This window comes from Paroedura picta, chromosome 9 (assembly GCF_049243985.1).
Source record: "Paroedura picta isolate Pp20150507F chromosome 9, Ppicta_v3.0, whole genome shotgun sequence".
Classification (NCBI taxonomy): Eukaryota; Metazoa; Chordata; class Lepidosauria; order Squamata; family Gekkonidae; genus Paroedura; species Paroedura picta.
The window spans coordinates 22,443,186-22,462,500 of NC_135377.1; the positions used below are offsets into that span (position 1 = coordinate 22,443,186).

Genomic DNA, 19,315 nt, shown 5'->3' on the forward strand with positions numbered 1-19,315 from the left:
CTCTTCCGCTGCCTCTCTCTGGCCCCAGGGAGGGAGGGAAGGAGGGGCTCGGGCTGGCCTCGCCTCCAGGCGGCTGCAGGGACGGCGAGAAGCCGCCTCGGGGGCTCTGTGGGGCTCCTCCAGCGAGCAGCGTCTGCCGGGGCTGGATTAGAGCTCGGGCTGGCCGCTGCGGCCCCTGCGACCGGTCGAGCTTCCCGGAGCAGGAGCTCAAGAGCCACGGCCGCAGCATCGCCTTTCAGTTCAGTGTAACAACCTGGTTGTGGCTGGCTATGCGTTTGTCTAATTGTATTTGCGTTTGGGAGAGGGGGTGAGTTTGAGAGGTACATTTTTATTTATTTTAATACGCTATTTAGTGATAGCGCGTTTGCTCTTCCCAAGTTTCATGCGCAGCACCCACAGCAGTGGTTCTCAATCTCCCTGATGCCGCGACCCTTTAATGCAGGTGACCCCCAGCCATAAAATTATGCAAATGTTGTTTCACAGAAATTAAACTGAAACTGACCGATGGCGTGGAGATCCATTGTTCATGATTGTATATAAATTGGTTTTTCCCAGAGTTTCTCAGTTTTCTGCCTTTTGTCCCACCGTGCCGATCTCGCTCTTTTCTGCTGCTCCAGACAGACGAATGCTCTATCTCAATCTACCCTGCAAGGCTGTTGTGTAGATGGCACCCCCCCCCACCAAGCTGCTTGCCCTGCCATGACCCCTGTGAAAGAGTTGTTCGATCCCCAAAGGGGTCCCAGCCCCCAGGTTGAGGACCACTGATCTATAAGTTGTTACCCCCAGGTTGAGAACCACTGATCAATTTTTTTTTAAGTATCAGGTATAGGGTTGCCAGATCTCTCCCTGGCCACCAGCAGGAGAGGGGAGGTAGGGTTGCCAAATCCAGATTGGGAAACTCCTAGAGATTTGGGGATGGAGCCTGGAGGGGGCAGGGATCTCAGTGGGATGCAGTGACATACAGTCCACCCGCCGAAGCAGCCATTTTCACCAGGGGAACTGATCTCTGTAGTCTGGAGATAACACTGAGATCCGCAGGTCCCCCGTGGACGTTGGCATCGTAGCAGGCCATGTGGGAGACCTCTCCATAAGAACGTACAGACAGAAGCTGCTGCCAAGCCACAGTGGGCAGTACTAACCTCCATCAACTAATGCTTCATTTGACACCTGTAGAGTGAAATGGGCCACAGTAATCCTTGCATGGATTTAGGGTGGTGCCTCACTAAGGTATTTTATAAAACTCATGACCTCTAAACCCTGCTTGGGTTTAGTCTGGGTCATCATTTGTATGTGGAATAATGTCCAGGAATTCACGGGGAGAGGAGGTTCAAGGGATTTCGTAGGCTCCTGTGCAAAGTACATCCATGTTAGCTTGGACCTTCAGTGAGATTCCTGTCACTATATGTTACCCCTCCTCATTGTGCTGCCTCAGGCAGTCCGATGGCCGGCTTGGTTGGACAATTGGCCTCAGAATGGTGTACTGTAGGGATACTGGTCTGGAGCCTGATAAGGTCTGTTATTTCACTTAAGAAATAAAACACCTTTTATGACCCATGGCAGGAAGAGTATTGCACGTTTATACCTTCTCAAATGATGCCTGGGTCAGAGAAGAGTTCTCAAAAGAAAAGCAGAAAGCAGCGGAAATTGAGAATGTTCTGAACAAATGATTCGACACTGGGCAAGGAAAGGAGACCTTCTTCCTATGGATGATTTAAACAAGGGCAGCAGTTGCTTTTAATCCATTTTTCATTTGTTAGTCTTAGTAATAAACTATTTTGAGATCTGGTATGTTATATATATGTTATATATTAAGGTGAGCAGAAGCATGCCGAGTTGGTGTTGAAATTGGCAAAAATATGCGGACCACTGTTACAGACAGATCTGATTTTGAAAACAAGTTTTGTACCCAGATAAGAGAGGTGAATTAGTATACAGATGTTGCATCTTGGCCATCTATCACAATATCTTGTAAATGCATTCTGTGTGTGGGATTACCAGTTATTTCCCCAGTCACCCACACCTCTCTTTACTGCACGCTATGCTTTACACACAAAACTGATGTGGCAACATCAGCATTTGCCACGCTCAAATGGTGCCTCTGGAAGAAACTGAACTTCTCTCTCAAGACCAAAGTCTGTCTCTTCCGGACACTAGTCCTGCCAGTCCTCCTATATGGATCAGAATTTACTAAATCAAGACCTTCCAAATGTGATCATAATCGAAACAAGGCAATTTGGTCAAAATGTGACAAGCAGCTGCAAATTAAAGAACAAATCCAAAAGCTCAGACTGCAATGATTTGGCCCTGTCTGCAGAATGAACACCAGCAGACTGCCTCATAAACTCTGGCGAGAACGACCAACTGAATGGAAGATCCAACGACTGGCGCCAAAGAAAACATGGCTGAAGCAGATCGAGGAAGACCTTAGAAACCAGCAATTGACTATCCATATGGCCAAAACTACTTCCACCAATCACCAAGAGTGGAAACACATAAACAAGGCAAAAAATACAGCGGCACCTATAGCAGTGTATTGGCTGAGAGGACAACCTGCTCCACCAATTGCCAGCGAAAGGATAAAAAGAAGAAAGACACACAAAACTATTTGGAGCGGTGTGCAAAATACCTTAAGACACTAAGGCAAAAGTCAAAGCTACCTTTGGTAGGAACTCCAAATCGCTGCACCACTATTTGATTAGTCCATAAAGCTACTGAGCATACGAGAGAGGAGCCGTCTTCCATGATGTTCTGCCAAGCGCAAATGCCCATGTGTCAGAGACTGAGCTGATCCATCGCTCAGCCGGAAGCTGGTGCAGCCTACATGTTTCGTCGGGAAGAAATTGTTTTGCTTTTGTATTGTGTAAAATCAAAATAATAATCATTTTTCACCTTTTGCAGATGTCTTCCAATATCTATTTTGCTGTAGAAAGCAAACTGCAGAGGGCGCATGAACCAAGGAGGGCAAGGTGTGAACTGAGCCCACAGTGGTGATCAGAGAAACACCAAGATCTCTGCGGAGTAGATCACTGACATCCCCTGCCAGAGCATGGCAAAAGCTGAACCCCAGCTGCCCAAGATATATTGCCATAGACAAGTGTTAAATATTTTTAATTGACATTCAGATACAAAAGAGAAACAACTAAAACAAGGATATAAATATATTTTACAGTATCTGCACAGACTGTATAAAACAAATTAAGCAATACAAGATGGTTGAAATGTAAACATTTGAATCTATAGATTATTACTTCAAGCTGTTTCAGAACTACGAAAATTCTTTTGAGTTCAACATATCCAGGAAACTCGATACACACACAAAATATTTTTCCTAACTTTATACATCACATATAAAAACATGTTCAGATCATTTTAAAGGATTGTGAGGTAAAGATCACACTATTATTCCCATATGGCCAATGTTAATAAATAGGCCAATTGATTAGTGTTGTTAAACTAAACACTAATATGTTTCTAAAGTGTGTTTTCCTAGAAGGATACATATTGCAGCAATGTATTGAGTCCCTGTGTCCACATTTTATAAGCGTTCGTTTGGAAGTTCATAGAGCTCTTTTAGCTTTACAAACTTTGGTCCCCATTCTTTGAGGTAATCAAAATTTAGATCTTCCTCTATGCTGGTGTCTAAGGAACTCAAGCTTCCAGCTGAAGAACATGGGCCCTCTAGGCAATAGAAGTGCATAGTGTCTGCTGGATGGCTGTGCACATCATTGTCTGCTTCCTGTATTATTTGAGTCACATAATGTCTGAAGCCTGGGACACTGGTAACCAAAGAACTAGCTTCTCTTCGGAAAGTGTGATTCGTGGGTGGGTTTCTCTGTGGTCCAGAATGTGATTTGAGGAGTGAAGCAGCAGTCTCTGGTGAGGGTATGCTTTGTAGAGGTTTCTTTAATTCATCTATTTTATAAGCATTCTGGAAAAATGCAAACAAAAAAATTAAAGGGACAATTATGAATACTAATGTGGCACTTTCCATTTGCAAAATGCTTTCTAGACTTTGTTGGGGAGGGTCCAAACAACTACAAGAAGAACTCTGCTTGTGGGGCAAGGATTTCCTGCTATTCCTTGTTGCAGCCTGTTGGGCTTCCTGAAAAGCCACTCAGGGGATGGCTGACTTTCAGGAATATTATAGGATGTGGCACAGACGCTGTAGCTGAATCAGGAGTCCTTTGTTACTCAGGGGGCATCATCTTATGTATGTAAGAGGCTGAATTCAACCCACTGTGTTTGCCTCACAAGACTGATATGAAAGCAGGTCACAACACAACTAAACGGGCTTAAAGCAGTGAAAGATGATGACCTGCCTTAGTCTATGGGAAGCTGGATTTGCCAAGTCCAATTCCCCAGCCCTCAGACAGCACCAAGTCTCAAAAAAAAAATCACAGCATAATTTTAGAAATATCTACTTGGGATTAACCCCATGTGCTCAGCAGGACTTAGGCCCAGATGAGTGTGTGCAGGACTGCAGCTGTAGTCAGAGAGATAGTAGTATATTGTACATATTACCATTCCCCACCTGCCAACATGCACTGCGTCCCAGAGCATCATGGGTACTTTATAAAACTACCAATCCAGAGCTCCCCTCCTTAGAGTATACAGATTGATTGATAGGAACTGTGAGATTCATGTACTTCATGATAGGAAAACTCCTCATACCTCACATAACAACAGTATACATATTTGTCCTACTCAAAGATCAAACTAGAGGTTTTAATATATGAAAAAGCAATAGAGATCTCAGCTGTCAAGAACTGGCTGGCAAACTCCAGCCCCTAGTAAAAGGACCTAGGGCTGATTCTGGAAAGCAAGGAACGGGGGAGGGGGGAGTTACATGCACAAGAGTGTTTACTCAAAATTGTTTGAACTTTTGAATTTTATCTCCTACTTCAAATATGGTAGGGGTGGAAAGAGCTGTTGACTCGCAGCCAGCTTCTAATGACCTCATAGAGTTGTCAATGCAACAGGTGAACAGTGGCGCTTTGACATTTCCTGCCCCTGACTAGCAATCCTGCACTTCCCAGGTGGTCTCCCATCTAAGTAGTAACCAGGATTGACCCTGCTTAGCTTTCGAAATCTGGTCATCCAGATAAGATCCCTTCAGTAGTATCAATCAATAGAAACTGTTAGGACCCCAGAGCTGGACGCTACATTTGGGCGGAATATTCTCAGGAAAGGCTACCCTGATTCCCTTAACCCAGAAGTATTTTGTGGCAACTTGAGAATTCTCTCATACTGCCTGTGGCCTTCCTGGATGCCCCAAGCATAGTGAGAATAACACCACTGGTGGGGGGGGGGTGTAGGACCACTGATAGTCTTGGGACCCCAACAGATGTCTTCCTCGCTATGTCAGGCTTGGATTGCTCAAAGGGGATCAACAATGAAAACCATGCAATATGAAGGATATCTGTAGGAAACCCCCTTGGTGCAGATCTTGGGGTAAAACACTGGTTTAAGGAGGGCATGTGACAGAAACAGGTCAAAAATCACAAGGAAAACAGCTTTTCACCACCACCATTTTTGCAGAGACTTTGATTTCTCTCCACCTCCCCACCCACAGCTTTTGTTGTTCAGACCTGTTGAACTCACTGCCCATGCGAGCTGTGTGGAGACACACCACAGCCTCATAAGCTTCCTATTCCGTTGAAATAAGGGTCAAAGGGTTCCCTTAATAGGCTGCAGTGCGTATTTAGGTATGCTGCAGAGAGAATGGGAGCTGAGAGTTTCACATGCATTACCATCAGTGCGGGAGGGGGGACTAGCTACTGGCAACCATTTGATCTCCCCAAATTTCTCCCCAGGCAAGGGTTCACTAACTTTTAAAAATGCCTTCAGAAGGTCCTTAATTTTTACATCTCTGCTGCATATTTGAATCTGGACTATGTTGTGTTTAAGATGCTACAGTGATGCCATACCAGCAGGTCATGCAAAACCATACCAGGTCATGCTCCCCTCCTCCCTCCTCATTATAATGGAAGACGTTTTCTCTAACATCTTCCCAACTTTCATGTTCCTCAGGTATGTAGTAAATTCCTCCTTTCCGAAAACTTGATCTCCCCCATTGACTCCAAACGGTATAAGAGACTAATAAACCTAGGGGGAAAAGACATATTTGTTACACGGGGGCCTTTACCTGCACAATATACTAATTTAATTTCTATAATATGAAAGCAATCTAATAAAAACAAGCCATTTAATGTTTATATAGCTAAGCAAGAAATGCAGTGGTTAATTTAAGGGTACAGTAAACAAAGGTACACTCTTCAGGAAGGTTATGAATTATCTCTATCTTATGAATTATCTCTATCTTATATTCAAGCTTCATTAAAAGGGTATTTTACTTACCTACAGGATCCACTAGGATATTTAAATAGAAGGCATTTTGGCCAGTCTCTGGCCTTTCACCAATCCTGAGTAAATAAGACACCCAAAGTAAGTAAAACACTGTTTTAATGAAGATTAAAGTGGTAATATAATTATTTGAGCCATTATGTTTCTGAGACACGTACAATGTTTTGGGAGGAGGTGGATAATGTTATTTCAAAACAATCAATGTATTTAAAGTCAAGTTAATATTGCACTGCATGATTTAAAGTTAATCTAATGAGGCAATCCTATAGATGCAAATGGTATTTCCTTAGTCCCAGGCTATGCTGAATATAGCTGCAAAACTCTACCTGACACACCAGATAAAAGAATCCCTAGCATACATGAGGCTCTGAATCACAGCTTTGGTGTCTTATTTTAAAAAAACTAACAATCAGAAATGACATTAAAGAGATAGTAAACAAAGAAAGAGAAAAGGGACACCAGTGGATACAGAAGAATGAACAGGGTGCAGTCTGTGTATCCTCCTATGAAGACATTATGAATTTGTGCAGATTCTGTACTGAAATCATGAGCAGTACTCTAAGTGAGGACCAGCAAGTGGAGGGCCCCTTCCATCTAATGGAGGGAGGATGATGAGCAGAGAATTCATTAGTTGTCCTTAATTGTAATTTAGCTCCTGGCCCTCCTGATCTAGGCATATAACTCCTCTGATATTAAAGCTAAAAATGCCTGACCCTAAAAGCTGCGCTGCTTAGCCAATGTGAATTCTTTGGAGGTAAAATATGGAATACAGGTAATGAATTGAGCAAGGAAGGGCGTTCTGTGATTGCTATATAACCACAAAGAGCTTCTTTCTTCTTCCTTTGTTATTGGAGGAAATGGCCACATAGGAATTGAAATACGGCTTGGAGATAGCAGAAGTACAGGAAGCCATAAAGAGCCAAAGTTTGCCTTCTAGTATGTGGACCCACAAACAAACCTGATGAGTGAGAAAGGAGGGCAACAACAACAAAAAAAAAGGGAGAAACAGAGCCATGTCTCCATAAGTACCTAGACTAGTTGTTAAAAATCAGTGCAGAAATTCAGAAGACTTCTAATCATTCAAATGTTGTTAGTTCAACAGGATCACAGTCTGGATTAAGGTAACGTGAGAAGGGCCAAATTCTCCTACCTAGAAAGACAAGCAGGCACATGCTGATGGCCAAGATAGAACCAGAACTGAGTCCCACTGGTCTTCCTGCTTTCACAGGGCTGATTTCACACCATTTTCCTTTATATCCTTCAGGGCATTGGCAGACATATTTGTCTCGGGACTGTGCTACGCAGGTACCTCCATTTCTACAATTCCAGTGTCCACAAGGTGATGATGTGCACTGTTTAAGGCCTGTGAGGCGGTCTGTTACTTCCACTTTGCCAGCTGGACACCTGGATGGAGAAACCATTTAAACATTTTTTAAAATAAGAAGGATTTAAAATCCCACCTTAGAAAGGGATCTGTTCTTGGAACCCACTGATCCTCAGTAGTTGGAGGAATATGCAGAATGATCCCAAAGAGACTTAAGAGCCTAAAGAGGACTCTGCTGCTGTCAGCTGATATGGACATGCTTCTGGAGTGATTTGCCAGATGTGCTGCTTCCAGTGGAGGCCTGATGTGCAAATGTATGAAGGGACCTAAACCAACTGGTGCAGTGTTGTTTCCCCACTCCCCATCCCATCCTGGAGACTGTGTGATACCCCAAAGGTAATGCATTTTCATTTTGCCCTTCAGACCCACCATTTTCTCTGATCTGGAAACCAGCTCCAGTATTATTCTGGATGCCCTTTGGATTCGTGTGTGTCTTAGAATCTAGAGCACCTGCAAGAAATGTCCTGGGAACAGACGATATCCAGAAAGCCAGGTCCAGAGATGCAAATCTAACCTAATGCCTGGATGCTTTCATCATGCATGTCTGTCAGGTTTTCATTTTTGTTCTCAGTTTTCCCTCACTTTCACCATGCACGTCCTTGGGTCCCCCCTCCCCTCATTATGCATCCATTTCCCTCCTTTCAGCATTCAGATCGCTTTTCAGTTCCCGTTTCCCTGGATTTTATGAGAGTGGTTTTGTGGCAGATTATCCCCTTGCAAAGCTTCCAAGCTAAGGTAATTCAAAAGCATCCAGATTCTCTGGGATTCTTCCCCTTGTCTTTTTCTCACCTTTCAGAGGCCACTTCACCACCCATATTGAGGTTGTTCCTCTCACTCAGCACTTTCCACCATCCCCCACCTTTCAGTGTACAAGTTCCACTATTGCTTAGGTTTTCCATCATTTAAATGTTTTAAAAGTGGGATAAGTCTATCCAAATGAGATTTTTCGCTACCCTTGGATCGCTGGGAAAAAGAAATTGACAAGAGCTTTAAAGTTTTAAAAGATGCATTTAATCAAACCAATTTATCTTTTTTTGGAAATGAATAAGATATCAGTGAAAGCCAATGAGGCCTCCCAAGGCCTCTCCAGCCATGGGCTCCAGGTGAAAAACAGGTGCAGTGCTCAGAGGGGACAGCCGGTCAGTCCAGGTGTGCTTCTCCCTGCTACCATATTTCCTCCTTACTGAGCTGGCGCTGCAGCTGCAAAGCAGGATGCTGCTGTCAGGAGAAAATGCACAAAAGGACCAAATGGAAAGCAAGAGGACCAGAGACTTGCAGCCAGTGCAGCCCATAGATCCCATGCCTGCCACTCAGGCAACTCCCAGCATCTGGATCCACACTGAGGACCTGGGTCTGCAGGCACCGCTGCTCTTTGGTCAACCCCTTCGCATGGCACAAGCAAGGCTGTAGAGGGCTGGTTGCTGTCTTCCAACTCCAGTAAGCTGTATTGGCGGCAGCAGCTCCAGCCCCAGCCAACTGCCAGCTACTTTGTGGGTATCATTCATGTGTATGCTGCACACTAACACAGACATGTGCTCTCACTGAAATAGTCTTGGTTTGCCCTGCACTCCGACCCGAAACAGGGCACATCCTAAAAGTGAAAGGGCTTGGAGAGGGTGCTCACTGTCTTTTATTGAGATTCTCTTTCATTTGCAAAAAGGAGAAAATGGTTTGGTTAAATGCATCTTTAAAACTTTCCCTGTCGATTTCTTTTTCCCAGTGATCCAAGATTGGCGAACATCTCATTCCAATAGACTCGTCATGCTTTTTTAAAAACCACAAAAAAGTGAATGGTAGAAACGTAAGCAATAATGGAAAATCAGGATCACTGCCATCATTAGAAACCAGCAAGGGCGCATCATTAACATTCTGCTAAAATGGCTACCCCAAATACAGCTTGAAGAATCCATAAAACACACCCAGCGTGAAACTGACCAATAAGATCATCACTAAGCTTGATGCAGAGCGCACACACATACAAAATGAAATTTCTGCGCCATGATACAAGGTCTGCCTTTTCTCACTGGTATGCGGAGTATATGCTCTGTGATTCCAGGGAGAAGAACTGGAGAAGAAAGAAAGGCGCAGCGTGCACACACATTTGAAGTAAATCTCTGCCTACTTGATTTCAGTAAAAATCAGAAGTTGTGTGTGCATAATAGGCCTCTCTCACCACCCACCCACTGGTTTGTAGGAAATTCAATACAGTAGGGAGCAGAAGTGTTTCCTTCCGACTTAATTATCAGGAAAGGAAGAGTAATAATGCAATGCTAGATTCAAATGGGTAGCCGTGTTGGTCTGAAGTAGCACAATAACATCAGAGTCCAGTAGCACCTTTAAGACCATCAAAGATTTATTCAAGGCACGAGCTTTCAAGTGCAAGCACTCATAGTCTGAGGAAGAGTGCTTGCATTCAAAAACTCACACCCTGAATAATTTTTTGTTGGTTTTAAAGGTGCTATTGGACTCTGATTTTATAATGCGATGCTATATGTAGCATGATGCACCTGTTGTCCTGCAGGAAAGTAAGGACTCTTGTTTGTTCATAGTGCATTGCTCCAGATGGCTCTGGTTAGGCCTGATTCAGATACAGGCAAGCCCTAATGATCTAAAGAGCAGTTACACGAACCCATAAAACCATCTTACCTTTAGAACAAACAAGACACAAGTAGGGAGCCCCTTCTAACAAGAGGTCCTTGACCAATTCAACTTCCCATATTTATAGTAGCTAGCTGTCCCAATTGATAAGAGTACACTTTCTTAGCTATTCCATCATCTTTTGACTTCAAAGTTATCTATACTTGTCTTCTTAAAACAGATTAAAGCTGTTGGGTCAGGGTGTCTTTGTTACGCATAAAACACATTTTCTATGATTTGTTGGTCAAGTCTAGTAACTCTTCCCCTATATTTCTGGCTATATTCTCACAAAAGTAAATATTTGAAAAGGATAAATGGCGAGGGCATACCGGCACTCGTACTTCCTCCACAGGTCTACACAGTGGAAAGGACTGTAGCATGGCTGATTGCTGCAAGAGCTAGAATGGCAGCCAACAGTGACGCCATGTTGCTCCACCATGAAGCTGTATTCGGTGCTTTTACCGTCTGCCAGAAGAGGCTGGCTGTTCAGTCGAACATCCCGCATACAGCCTGCAAGGTGACAGCCAAAGGAAAAAAAAAGAAAGGACTGATGAATTAACCATTTTATCATGGGTCTCCAGTTCTGCCTGCAGCCCTATCACTTGTAGCCCAACAGCCACCATGCTGGGGTCAAGTCATAGCCAACATTACGCTCTACATCAGGGGTAGTCAACCTGTGGTCCTCCAGATGTCCATGGACTACAATTCCCATGAGCCCCTGCCAGCATTTGCTGGCAGAGGCTCATGGGAATTGTAGTCCATGGACATCTGGAGGACCACAGGTTGACTACTGCTCTACATGACTGCAAGCAGACCCCTGATGTCACAACTTGGGCCTTGCTGTGATAGCAAGAACCATCCTTGCCTGATATGACATTAGGCAAAGCTGTTCCACGACACAAGATGGGAGTGTAACCGAGCAACAATGAGAACGAATCCCCTAGTTTTTCCAACTGCTAAACAGATGGCATCACCAATGCAATACCAGATACATAATCATTTTAAGTAATTTGCTGCAACTGAATTGGCTGGGCAAGCATGGATATAGCTAAAGTTCGGGGGTAAAGCACGTTTTGCATCTATTAAGGTTCAGTTGTGTTGCATCTCCCATTACGGATCTCAGACAGCACAGATGGAAAGGCACTGCCTGAGATCTTGGTAAACTGTTGCCAGTCAGAATAGGCAGAGCTGGTCAAGGTGGATCAATAGGCTGGCTCAACAGAAAGCAGCTTCTCATAGCTAAAGTAGGATTGAATTGATCCATTGGCTTCTGCCAGTGCCAACTGGGCACTGTTGGAACAATGCAGCCACAGTTGGAACATGCAGCCATGCCCATGACATTATTAGCTTGCTGCTTTTCCACTTTTCCCTTCCCTTTCAATAACATCATGTACCTTGGAAATCACTTTCTGTTCGGTTAGCAAGACGGTTTCCCAGCACAACGCTTGTCAGATCCATGTCCAACTGTCTGTTTTGTCCCAGAATGAAGGATGTCTCATGATCCCCTCCACCATCATTAATCCGCAATGAAAATTCACCATGGTACTTCTCTAGGGCTAGTGCAACCCAGTGGCCATTGTCTATGCGTACACTACTGAGCTGAAGCATGTGACCCTCGTCTTCCAAACTGAAGCTCACACTGAAATGTCCACCAATTACCTGTATAATCACAGGATTATGAGCATTATGCATCTTTCTATAAGACGTACAAGATGTATAAGATGTAAGATTTGTTGATTAAAATCAAAATGTTTCATAAGAGCAAACTATTGTTGGCTACATGGTTGAAACAGCTTTCCTCATGTTCCACGTTTAAAGATAAAAGTTGCTATTTATCAGTTATGTGGTGTCAGAATGCCAGACTTGGAAATCTTCTTTGAGGGAAAATTCTTTATTTCAAGATGGAGCATCAAGCACTCTTTAGACAGAACTAAATTATACAGGTCAAGCATTACAATATGACCCAATGACCCCTACCTTGAGCAGTTAGTAACACAGGTATCAGGGACAGACATAACAGGAGACTGCCGGGTGCAGTTTCTGGGAATCATGCCAACGTGGTATGTTTTGAGAAACTAACTACGGAAATGACCTTGCAGCTGTGAGCAGCATCTACACTCTAGAACAGTGGTCACCAACCCCTGGTCCGGGGACAGGTCCCGGTCCGTGGATCAGTCAGTACCGGGCCACGGCTTCTCCTCGTCCTCCTCCCCGGCTGCTGCCTTGGGGGCTGCCCTACCACTCTGCCGCTGGCTCACCTTTGGTGCTCTCCAGTGGCTGCCATGGCTGGGGCTCCCCCTCAGCATAACACTGCGCAGCTGCTGCTGGCAGTGCCCCCCAGTGGGCGGCGGGAAGTTAGGGGCACCGGCGGGAAAGCAAATGGAGCAGGGGCTCAGGCGGCAGCGACATCCCTCGGTAAAAGACTACCCCCCTCCCCTGGGCCTCAGTAAAATTGTCAAGCTTTGAACGGTCCCTGGTAATAAAAAGGTTGGGGACCACTGCTCTAGAAGTTGGCTGAAAGCAAGGAAAATGGATAAATGATGTGGGTCAGGCTGAAGTGAGCAAACCTCAAACCTATTTCATGGCAGAAGACGCAGGATTCTGACATGTGGTCTGTCCTTTAACTAGATTCTATTTTTAATCAACATACAGTTTGCCATCCTAGTGGACAACAGTGGATGAACGGCTTACCTCCATTCTAATGTATCCATTTCCATCAGCAGAGGTCATGCTGAGAAGACTGCAGGAGGACATTCTGGTGCGCACCATAAGCTGGACTTGTATTTTGTAAGCATTGAGCATGTTTTTCAGTTCGTAATGAATCCAACTATCCCTTCCAAAGGTCCATTCTGGAAGAACTAAATATGCAAGAACACGTAAAATATATGGTCTAGTACAAATGAGATCCTTCCCTCTTTCCATAAGTGCCCACAGTGGGTTAAAATGTTCTTTTCCTCCCCACACACAAAAGTGTTACTATTTATGAGGGTTTGCTGAACTAACACTCATCAGAATCCAAACCACTGGGCGAGGTCTGCCTCTCCAGGCTTGGCAAAACCAGCACTGAGTCTTGCTAGCCCATGACCAAAGCTTGATTGTAGCCAGATGACATAATTATTCTACATTCTGATAGATTTAATTCACCTTTGTCACATCTTGGTCCTGAGTAGCCAGTGTTACACTCACAGGTAACAGAGTTCCAGTCACCCAAGCATTTGCCATGGATATCACAGGAGGGAACGCCAAGTTTCTGGCACAATCCATCAGTCAGTGCGCAACCTGGTACACTGTTTAAGGATTCTGCAGGATGCTCTAAATCGTACACCTGTAAACAGAAGAGAAAGACCAGAAGTATCAGGGATGGAAAAGTAGCAGCTGCATTTGGCATCTGGAGAGGGGGTTAGAGTACATGACTTCACAATGATTTTACCTGGCTGTCAATGATGACGTTTCGGATGCAACCAGTAAATCCTCGGAAGTGCTTTTGTGAAGCATGGTATGGCAGGGTTTTCTTAACTCCGCCCAGCTGAAGAGGTTGGTGAACGCTGAGAAACCTAACAATAGCAAGACAGAAACAAACAAACAAGCAAACAAAAAATAAAAAATATGTACATCTCAAACATTTTGCTACATGGAATTCCAGTTTTGTTTCGTTGAATTCTTAGTAGAGTCCTCTGTCATGTGACTTGATAATTCTTCTAAGGATACCAGTGTGGTGTAACTTGCAATTAAATAAACAAGATCACTGCATTCCTTGGTACAGTTCACACTGCCCAGTTACCCCTTCCCTTCTCTGCTCAAGAGGTTGCTTATACGTGGAGATTTCAATACAGGTGGGCATCCAAAATGGATCAAGTTTTTTGAAGCATCCAGATGATGTTCTCACTTAGAAGAAGAAGAGTTGGTTCTTATATGCCGCTTTTCCCTACCCGAAGGAGGCTCAAAGCAGCTTACATTCGCCTTCTCATTCCTCTCCCCACAACAGACACCCTGTGGGGTGGGTGAGGCTGAGAGAGCCCTGATATCACTGCTCGGTCAGAACAGTTTTATCAGTGCCGTGGCGAGCCCAAGGTCCCCCAGCTGGCTGCATGTGGGGGAGCGCAGAATCGAACCTGGCATGACAGATTAGAAGTCCGCACTCCTAACCACTACACCAAATTTAGTCATCTGGGACTGTTCCTTCTGAAATGATAAACATGGTTGGTTTGTTACAATCTTTTTTGAAAGACTGCAGCGCTGCATAAACACCAATGATTAGGATCCTGCCCATGCTGCTGCTATTTTTCTTGTCGGATCAGTCTGGCATGGCCACTATTCCACCTCACCATCACCAGAGAGCTTTTCTTTTAAAATAGTTATAGTGCTACAGAATTATAAACAATGTGTTGTTATGATCTAGTTGATCCTCTAAAACCCCAACTTTCAGGTTGTTTTCTGTTAGAGGTATAAAGGATAGAGATGTACTATAAAATACAAAAAAAAAAAAACCCTGGTAATTCAGAGAAAGTAGCAGATCATAGCAATAATCACACTTTGCTTCTAAACCAAAGAACAAAAATGAAGATTACAGGACCACACCAGAGCTTCTAACATGTATACCTTCCATACATTCAGAAAAGTGTCATCTTATTTCAAACAATGCTGTCACATTAGTCAGTCACTATTTGCAAAAACTAATTTCTCTGTGTTTGTATTGGACAAGCTCTGGAACTGAAAGCCCTCCCCCACTATGTCCTATTTTGTTATCTTTACTCTGCTCCCAGGTCCTTGTTTCTTGTGATCATTTTAGCCAGGCTAGCTTCATGCCCCCTGGTGTATAAAACAGAATCTCGTCTCTCTAACAACAATGAGCATATTACTTATGTGTCTTATTATGCACTGGCTGCTAAGAAAATCCACGCACATTTATTTGCTGAGCATTGAATGTGCTGCAATTTGTGTTTTAGAATCGCTTCTTATTTTATTGTGCTTTTACTGTTGTTTTATTTATCACTAAAACAACAGCCCATATAATGATACTTTATACAGGGCCTTTGGCCCTTTACAATAATTTTTTACCTACCACGAACCAAGTCATTTTAACCAAGTTGCACAACATCTGAAATTAATTATTAAATTATTAAATGCTCTGCTTTTTAAATTTAATTTTTCAAAATATATGATTTAAAGAAAACCAAAAAGGGAAAAAGACAAGTTATTCATCACTTGTAAAAGTCGTATGGAGACCATTTATCTTGTCTCTCTCTTCTATGTCTTGTTTTCTTTGTCATTCCCTCTTATCCTCGAACATCTAAAGTTCTGTTTAAATAAAATGTTCAAGAGTTAACCCTTAACTTACAGCTCCAATATCTGAAGCTTTACTTAGTTAACAAGGTAAAGGTATCCCCTGTGCAAAGACTGGGTCATGTCTGACCCTTGGGGTGAGGCCCTCTGTGTTTTCTTGGCAGACTCAATACGGGGTGGTTTGCCAGTGCCTTCCCCAGTCATTACCGTTTACCCCCCAGCAAGCTGGGTAATGAAGCTTTTATCAGCAAAAGGCTGCAGTTCCAATTTTTACCTCTCATTCCCTGGCGTTTCAGAAGAAACTTTACAGAGAGATTGGTCCGCCCTTGACACTTCTTCTAGCTCACCATCATTATTCATAACCGAAACGTTCAGACAGTGATCCAAGACAAGGTGTACATTCTGAAGTGCAACAAACATGTATTATTATTTGTAAATTGTCTTTTAAAAGGCAGTGTCATTTACTACATTTACAGTGCTTACACTTTACAACACTAATGTTTTTAATTAAAATAAGAGAATTCTGGTTTTATTCATGACTTGTTCTTCAAAGTAGATCAATATTGGAATCTTTTTTGGGTTTACTGTCGATGAACCAGACAATCCTAAACAGAAATAGTCCCTTCTATATTAAGCAGGTAGCTGCATCTTGTCTATACCCCATGTCAAAGGTCCCTAATGTGGTGCCCGGGGAGGCCAGGGGACCTGCTAAACCCTTTCCTGGCACCTGCCAAGTGATTTTAGAAAGTGAACAGGGCCAGGTGAGGCTTTTGCCGAGCAAGGGCTTCTGATTGGCCACTGGATGTCTTTTTGGCTACACAGACTATAAAAAATTTGCTTCAGCATCAACTGCCACCACAACAGTTTCACTGTGTTTCTCTGTGTTCATTTTAAAAGGCACCCTGTTAAATAGAACTCCTGCCTGATAAATTGAAGTTACTACAGAGTTACACCTAACCTCACTCCCTGACGTATTATGGTTGGATCCACTTCCTGTGGCAGCCATTTTGTGGGTGCCTCTGCCTCCTGTGGCAGCCCCTTGGTAACTGTGCCCACCATGGTGTGTCAGAATTCCAAAGGTGTCTTCAGGCTTGAAAAGACCAGGGATCCTGCACTACATTTGCCCACAAAGAATCGGTATGGTTTATCGGTTAGAATGTTGGATGAGGATTGAGGATGCCAATCCCCACTTGGCCACCAAACTGTACTGTGTGACCTTGGGCAAGTCGCCCACTATCACCCTAAGCTACCTCACAGGGGTATTGTGAGGAGGCCCCACTCCCATCCTCCATACAATCCCCATTCTCCAAATGAGTCTGCCATTACACCATGCTGGTATAGACTTTTAACAGAATATGTTAAATGTACTTCCAGCGTTCCTACATCTCAAATGTTACAGTTATAGAGGCAGAGTGACTTATGCAATGAAGTGCTTGGACAGTTGGACAGACGGCTAGATGCTAAGTATCAACAGCTAAGAGAAATTTGGGAGTCTTATGTTTTACACTTGCCTTTCCATCACTTATTATTTTTATGTTATGCCAACGACGATCAGCCACATTGACCTCCTTCGGCAGCTGCAGGAACAGTGCCCCAGAGCCATGGTTTATAGTTAGTGACGGAACACCTTCTGAGAGCTCTACTTAAAACAAAACAGAAAGACACATGATGGCCAGCTCTCTTCCTTGACTGAAAGCCATTCTAAAGCTACGCCTCAGGGTGTGTGTGGGGGGGGTGTCTAAGAATTTTTAGTTGTGTGCCAGCTGCATGTTAACAGCTACCATCACCTTCATATATATTCTTAACATCCAATATTTATGATCACTTTTGCCAGAGAAAACCACATAGTAAGGAGCAAAATGGCACAACCAAAATTACTCTTTTGTGTTTCTGTGCATCCAGTGAAAACTGGCTGTGAAATTCTGTAGAGTTTACAAAAGTCTTGCCTGAGAGTGTAAAGTCACACTTTCTCAACTGGGATTTTACTGGTCAAATGTGGATAGTTTAGCAGCAAGTATTATACTATCATGAGTCCAATAATAAAGAGTTTCGTGTTTCCGATGTCATAACTGGTACCTTGACAGCCAAGTATGCTGGTAGTCCTACCTATTGTGACTGTATGCCAGGGTGGGGCCTTGACTGCAGTAGAACATCTGCTTGGCATGCAGAGAGGTTGAGGCCCTGGCATCTCCCGTTAAAAGAATGCCAGTTGAAAGAACTCAGCTCGAGACCTTGGAGAACCACTACTATTTGAGTAAACAATACTGACCTTCCCCTTTTTTCATGGCTTGAAAATTTCCACACATTGTACCTCCCTAGGCACAAAGAAACATTTAGTATTCTTTTAAAATCCTGAAAATAAATGGGTTGGTTGCATACACAGACTGGAAGAGGGAACATAAGTATTTAACCTAGTGCAATAAAGTCTTCTGCTTCCCCAGGCTGCACGTGTGCTACTGGCCCATTGTAAAGCAGAAGGCCATCAGCCACTTCGGTAATGAAATCCACAGAGATACGGCTCTCGAAGCAGGGCTTGAGGGGTGGGAACCAAGCATACCCATGTCCTCCGAAGGTATGCTGTGTCTGCTGGCACTCAGGCCCATGGAAAGCCACAGGGCAACTGCAGCTGTAGAAATAAACGTACACATTACCTCTCTCAGTCTCTCGCGCATGACACCCAAACATTTGCACATCTATTCATGGGCACTGTCAAATCTCTGCAACAGAAAATTTCCCTAGTCTCTCAATGCAAGGGCAGGCTGCACAGTATCATCTCTTCATCTTAACCCTTTCTGATTTCACAAGGCAATAATTGATAATCATAAGAGACACCAGCAATCCAAAACTCTATGTGCTCTGGAAAACACTGCAGAACTTTTATACAGTAAATATTCAAGCTAAAGGGGAAGATTTCAGTGTACCTACTCAGGGTATGCATTCAGGTGTATCCAAGGCACTTTTTGTTCTGCTCCTGGGCACTACTACATGCCACTGGTTCTGCTGTCCTTGCAGAAATGCCCCCCCCCCAGTTTCTACTTCAGAGATTCTCATATTTGACCTTGGTCCTATTGGGTTTGGGTACTGTCTCAGTCACACCTGTTCTGATTGGCACATTACACTGGTTCTGCTGATGGCCTTGCAAAAACACTCCCCCCCCTGCACACTTTACTTCCTACTGCAGAGATTCTCTGGGACATTCTGCTGGGCTTGTATTGCTATCCCCCCCCCCCCCCCCGCCGCCATTGGAAACAATACAGGATGGGGCAACTTCTTTGGTTGCCCATAGAACTGGACCCCCTGGTCCAATATTTTTGAAACCTGGAAGTTCTTTTGAAGAGAGGCTCCAGCAGCTAGACTGCAATTTTGGTGCCTCAAGCCCCCCCCCCTCCCCCAGCACACACTGAATTTATCCCAGGATAGAATTGCCATTGAATTTAATGGTCCCCATAGGATATAATGGACCTGAAAAAATGGGATTCCTGAATATTACTAAATTCAAATACCATACCAATATTGGGTTGGAGAATATCAAGAAATACCAATATTTGGGGATCCAAGAAACCGGATTTTTTTTTAAAGAAAAATGTTTTTTTCTCGCACAGCCACTACTAAACTTCATGTTTTAATCAGCAAAGGAATGTGGTGGTG

At 43.8% G+C, this 19,315-nt stretch overlaps 1 protein-coding gene and 1 long non-coding RNA gene across 7 annotated transcripts in view; one reads left to right on the forward strand and one right to left on the reverse strand.

Moving 5' to 3' along the window:
- LOC143844578 (uncharacterized) lies at window positions 1-2,893 on the forward strand. 2 transcript variants are annotated; one of them, XR_013234045.1, is made up of 2 exons: window positions 1-320; window positions 1,561-2,893. It is a non-coding gene; the product is annotated as an uncharacterized LOC143844578 (long non-coding RNA). The 2 variants fall into 2 exon arrangements; XR_013234044.1 differs by having other exon boundaries at window positions 1-307.
- Window positions 2,894-3,092: 199 nt separating this feature from the next.
- LOC143844575 (neural-cadherin-like) overlaps window positions 3,093-19,315 on the reverse strand; it is a 50,164-nt gene continuing 33,941 nt past the window's right edge. Inside the window, exons 23-33 of one of the 5 annotated variants that reach the window (XM_077351864.1) lie at window positions 18,079-18,293; window positions 17,179-17,306; window positions 15,942-16,069; window positions 13,815-13,938; window positions 13,529-13,709; window positions 13,076-13,242; window positions 11,779-12,043; window positions 10,714-10,894; window positions 7,514-7,767; window positions 5,951-6,105; window positions 3,093-3,928 (exon numbers count right to left, since the gene is read on the reverse strand). In XM_077351864.1, the coding sequence (XP_077207979.1) occupies window positions 3,536-3,928; window positions 5,951-6,105; window positions 7,514-7,767; window positions 10,714-10,894; window positions 11,779-12,043; window positions 13,076-13,242; window positions 13,529-13,709; window positions 13,815-13,938; window positions 15,942-16,069; window positions 17,179-17,306; window positions 18,079-18,293 (2,191 nt within the window). In that variant the 3' untranslated portion in view covers window positions 3,093-3,535. Of the gene's footprint in view, window positions 3,929-5,927; window positions 6,106-6,357; window positions 6,423-7,513; window positions 7,768-10,713; window positions 10,895-11,778; window positions 12,044-13,075; window positions 13,243-13,528; window positions 13,710-13,814; window positions 13,939-15,941; window positions 16,070-17,178; window positions 17,310-18,078; window positions 18,294-19,315 lie in introns of those variants that run through there. The other 4 variants (XM_077351863.1, XM_077351865.1, XM_077351866.1 and 1 more) reach the window with 4 other exon arrangements.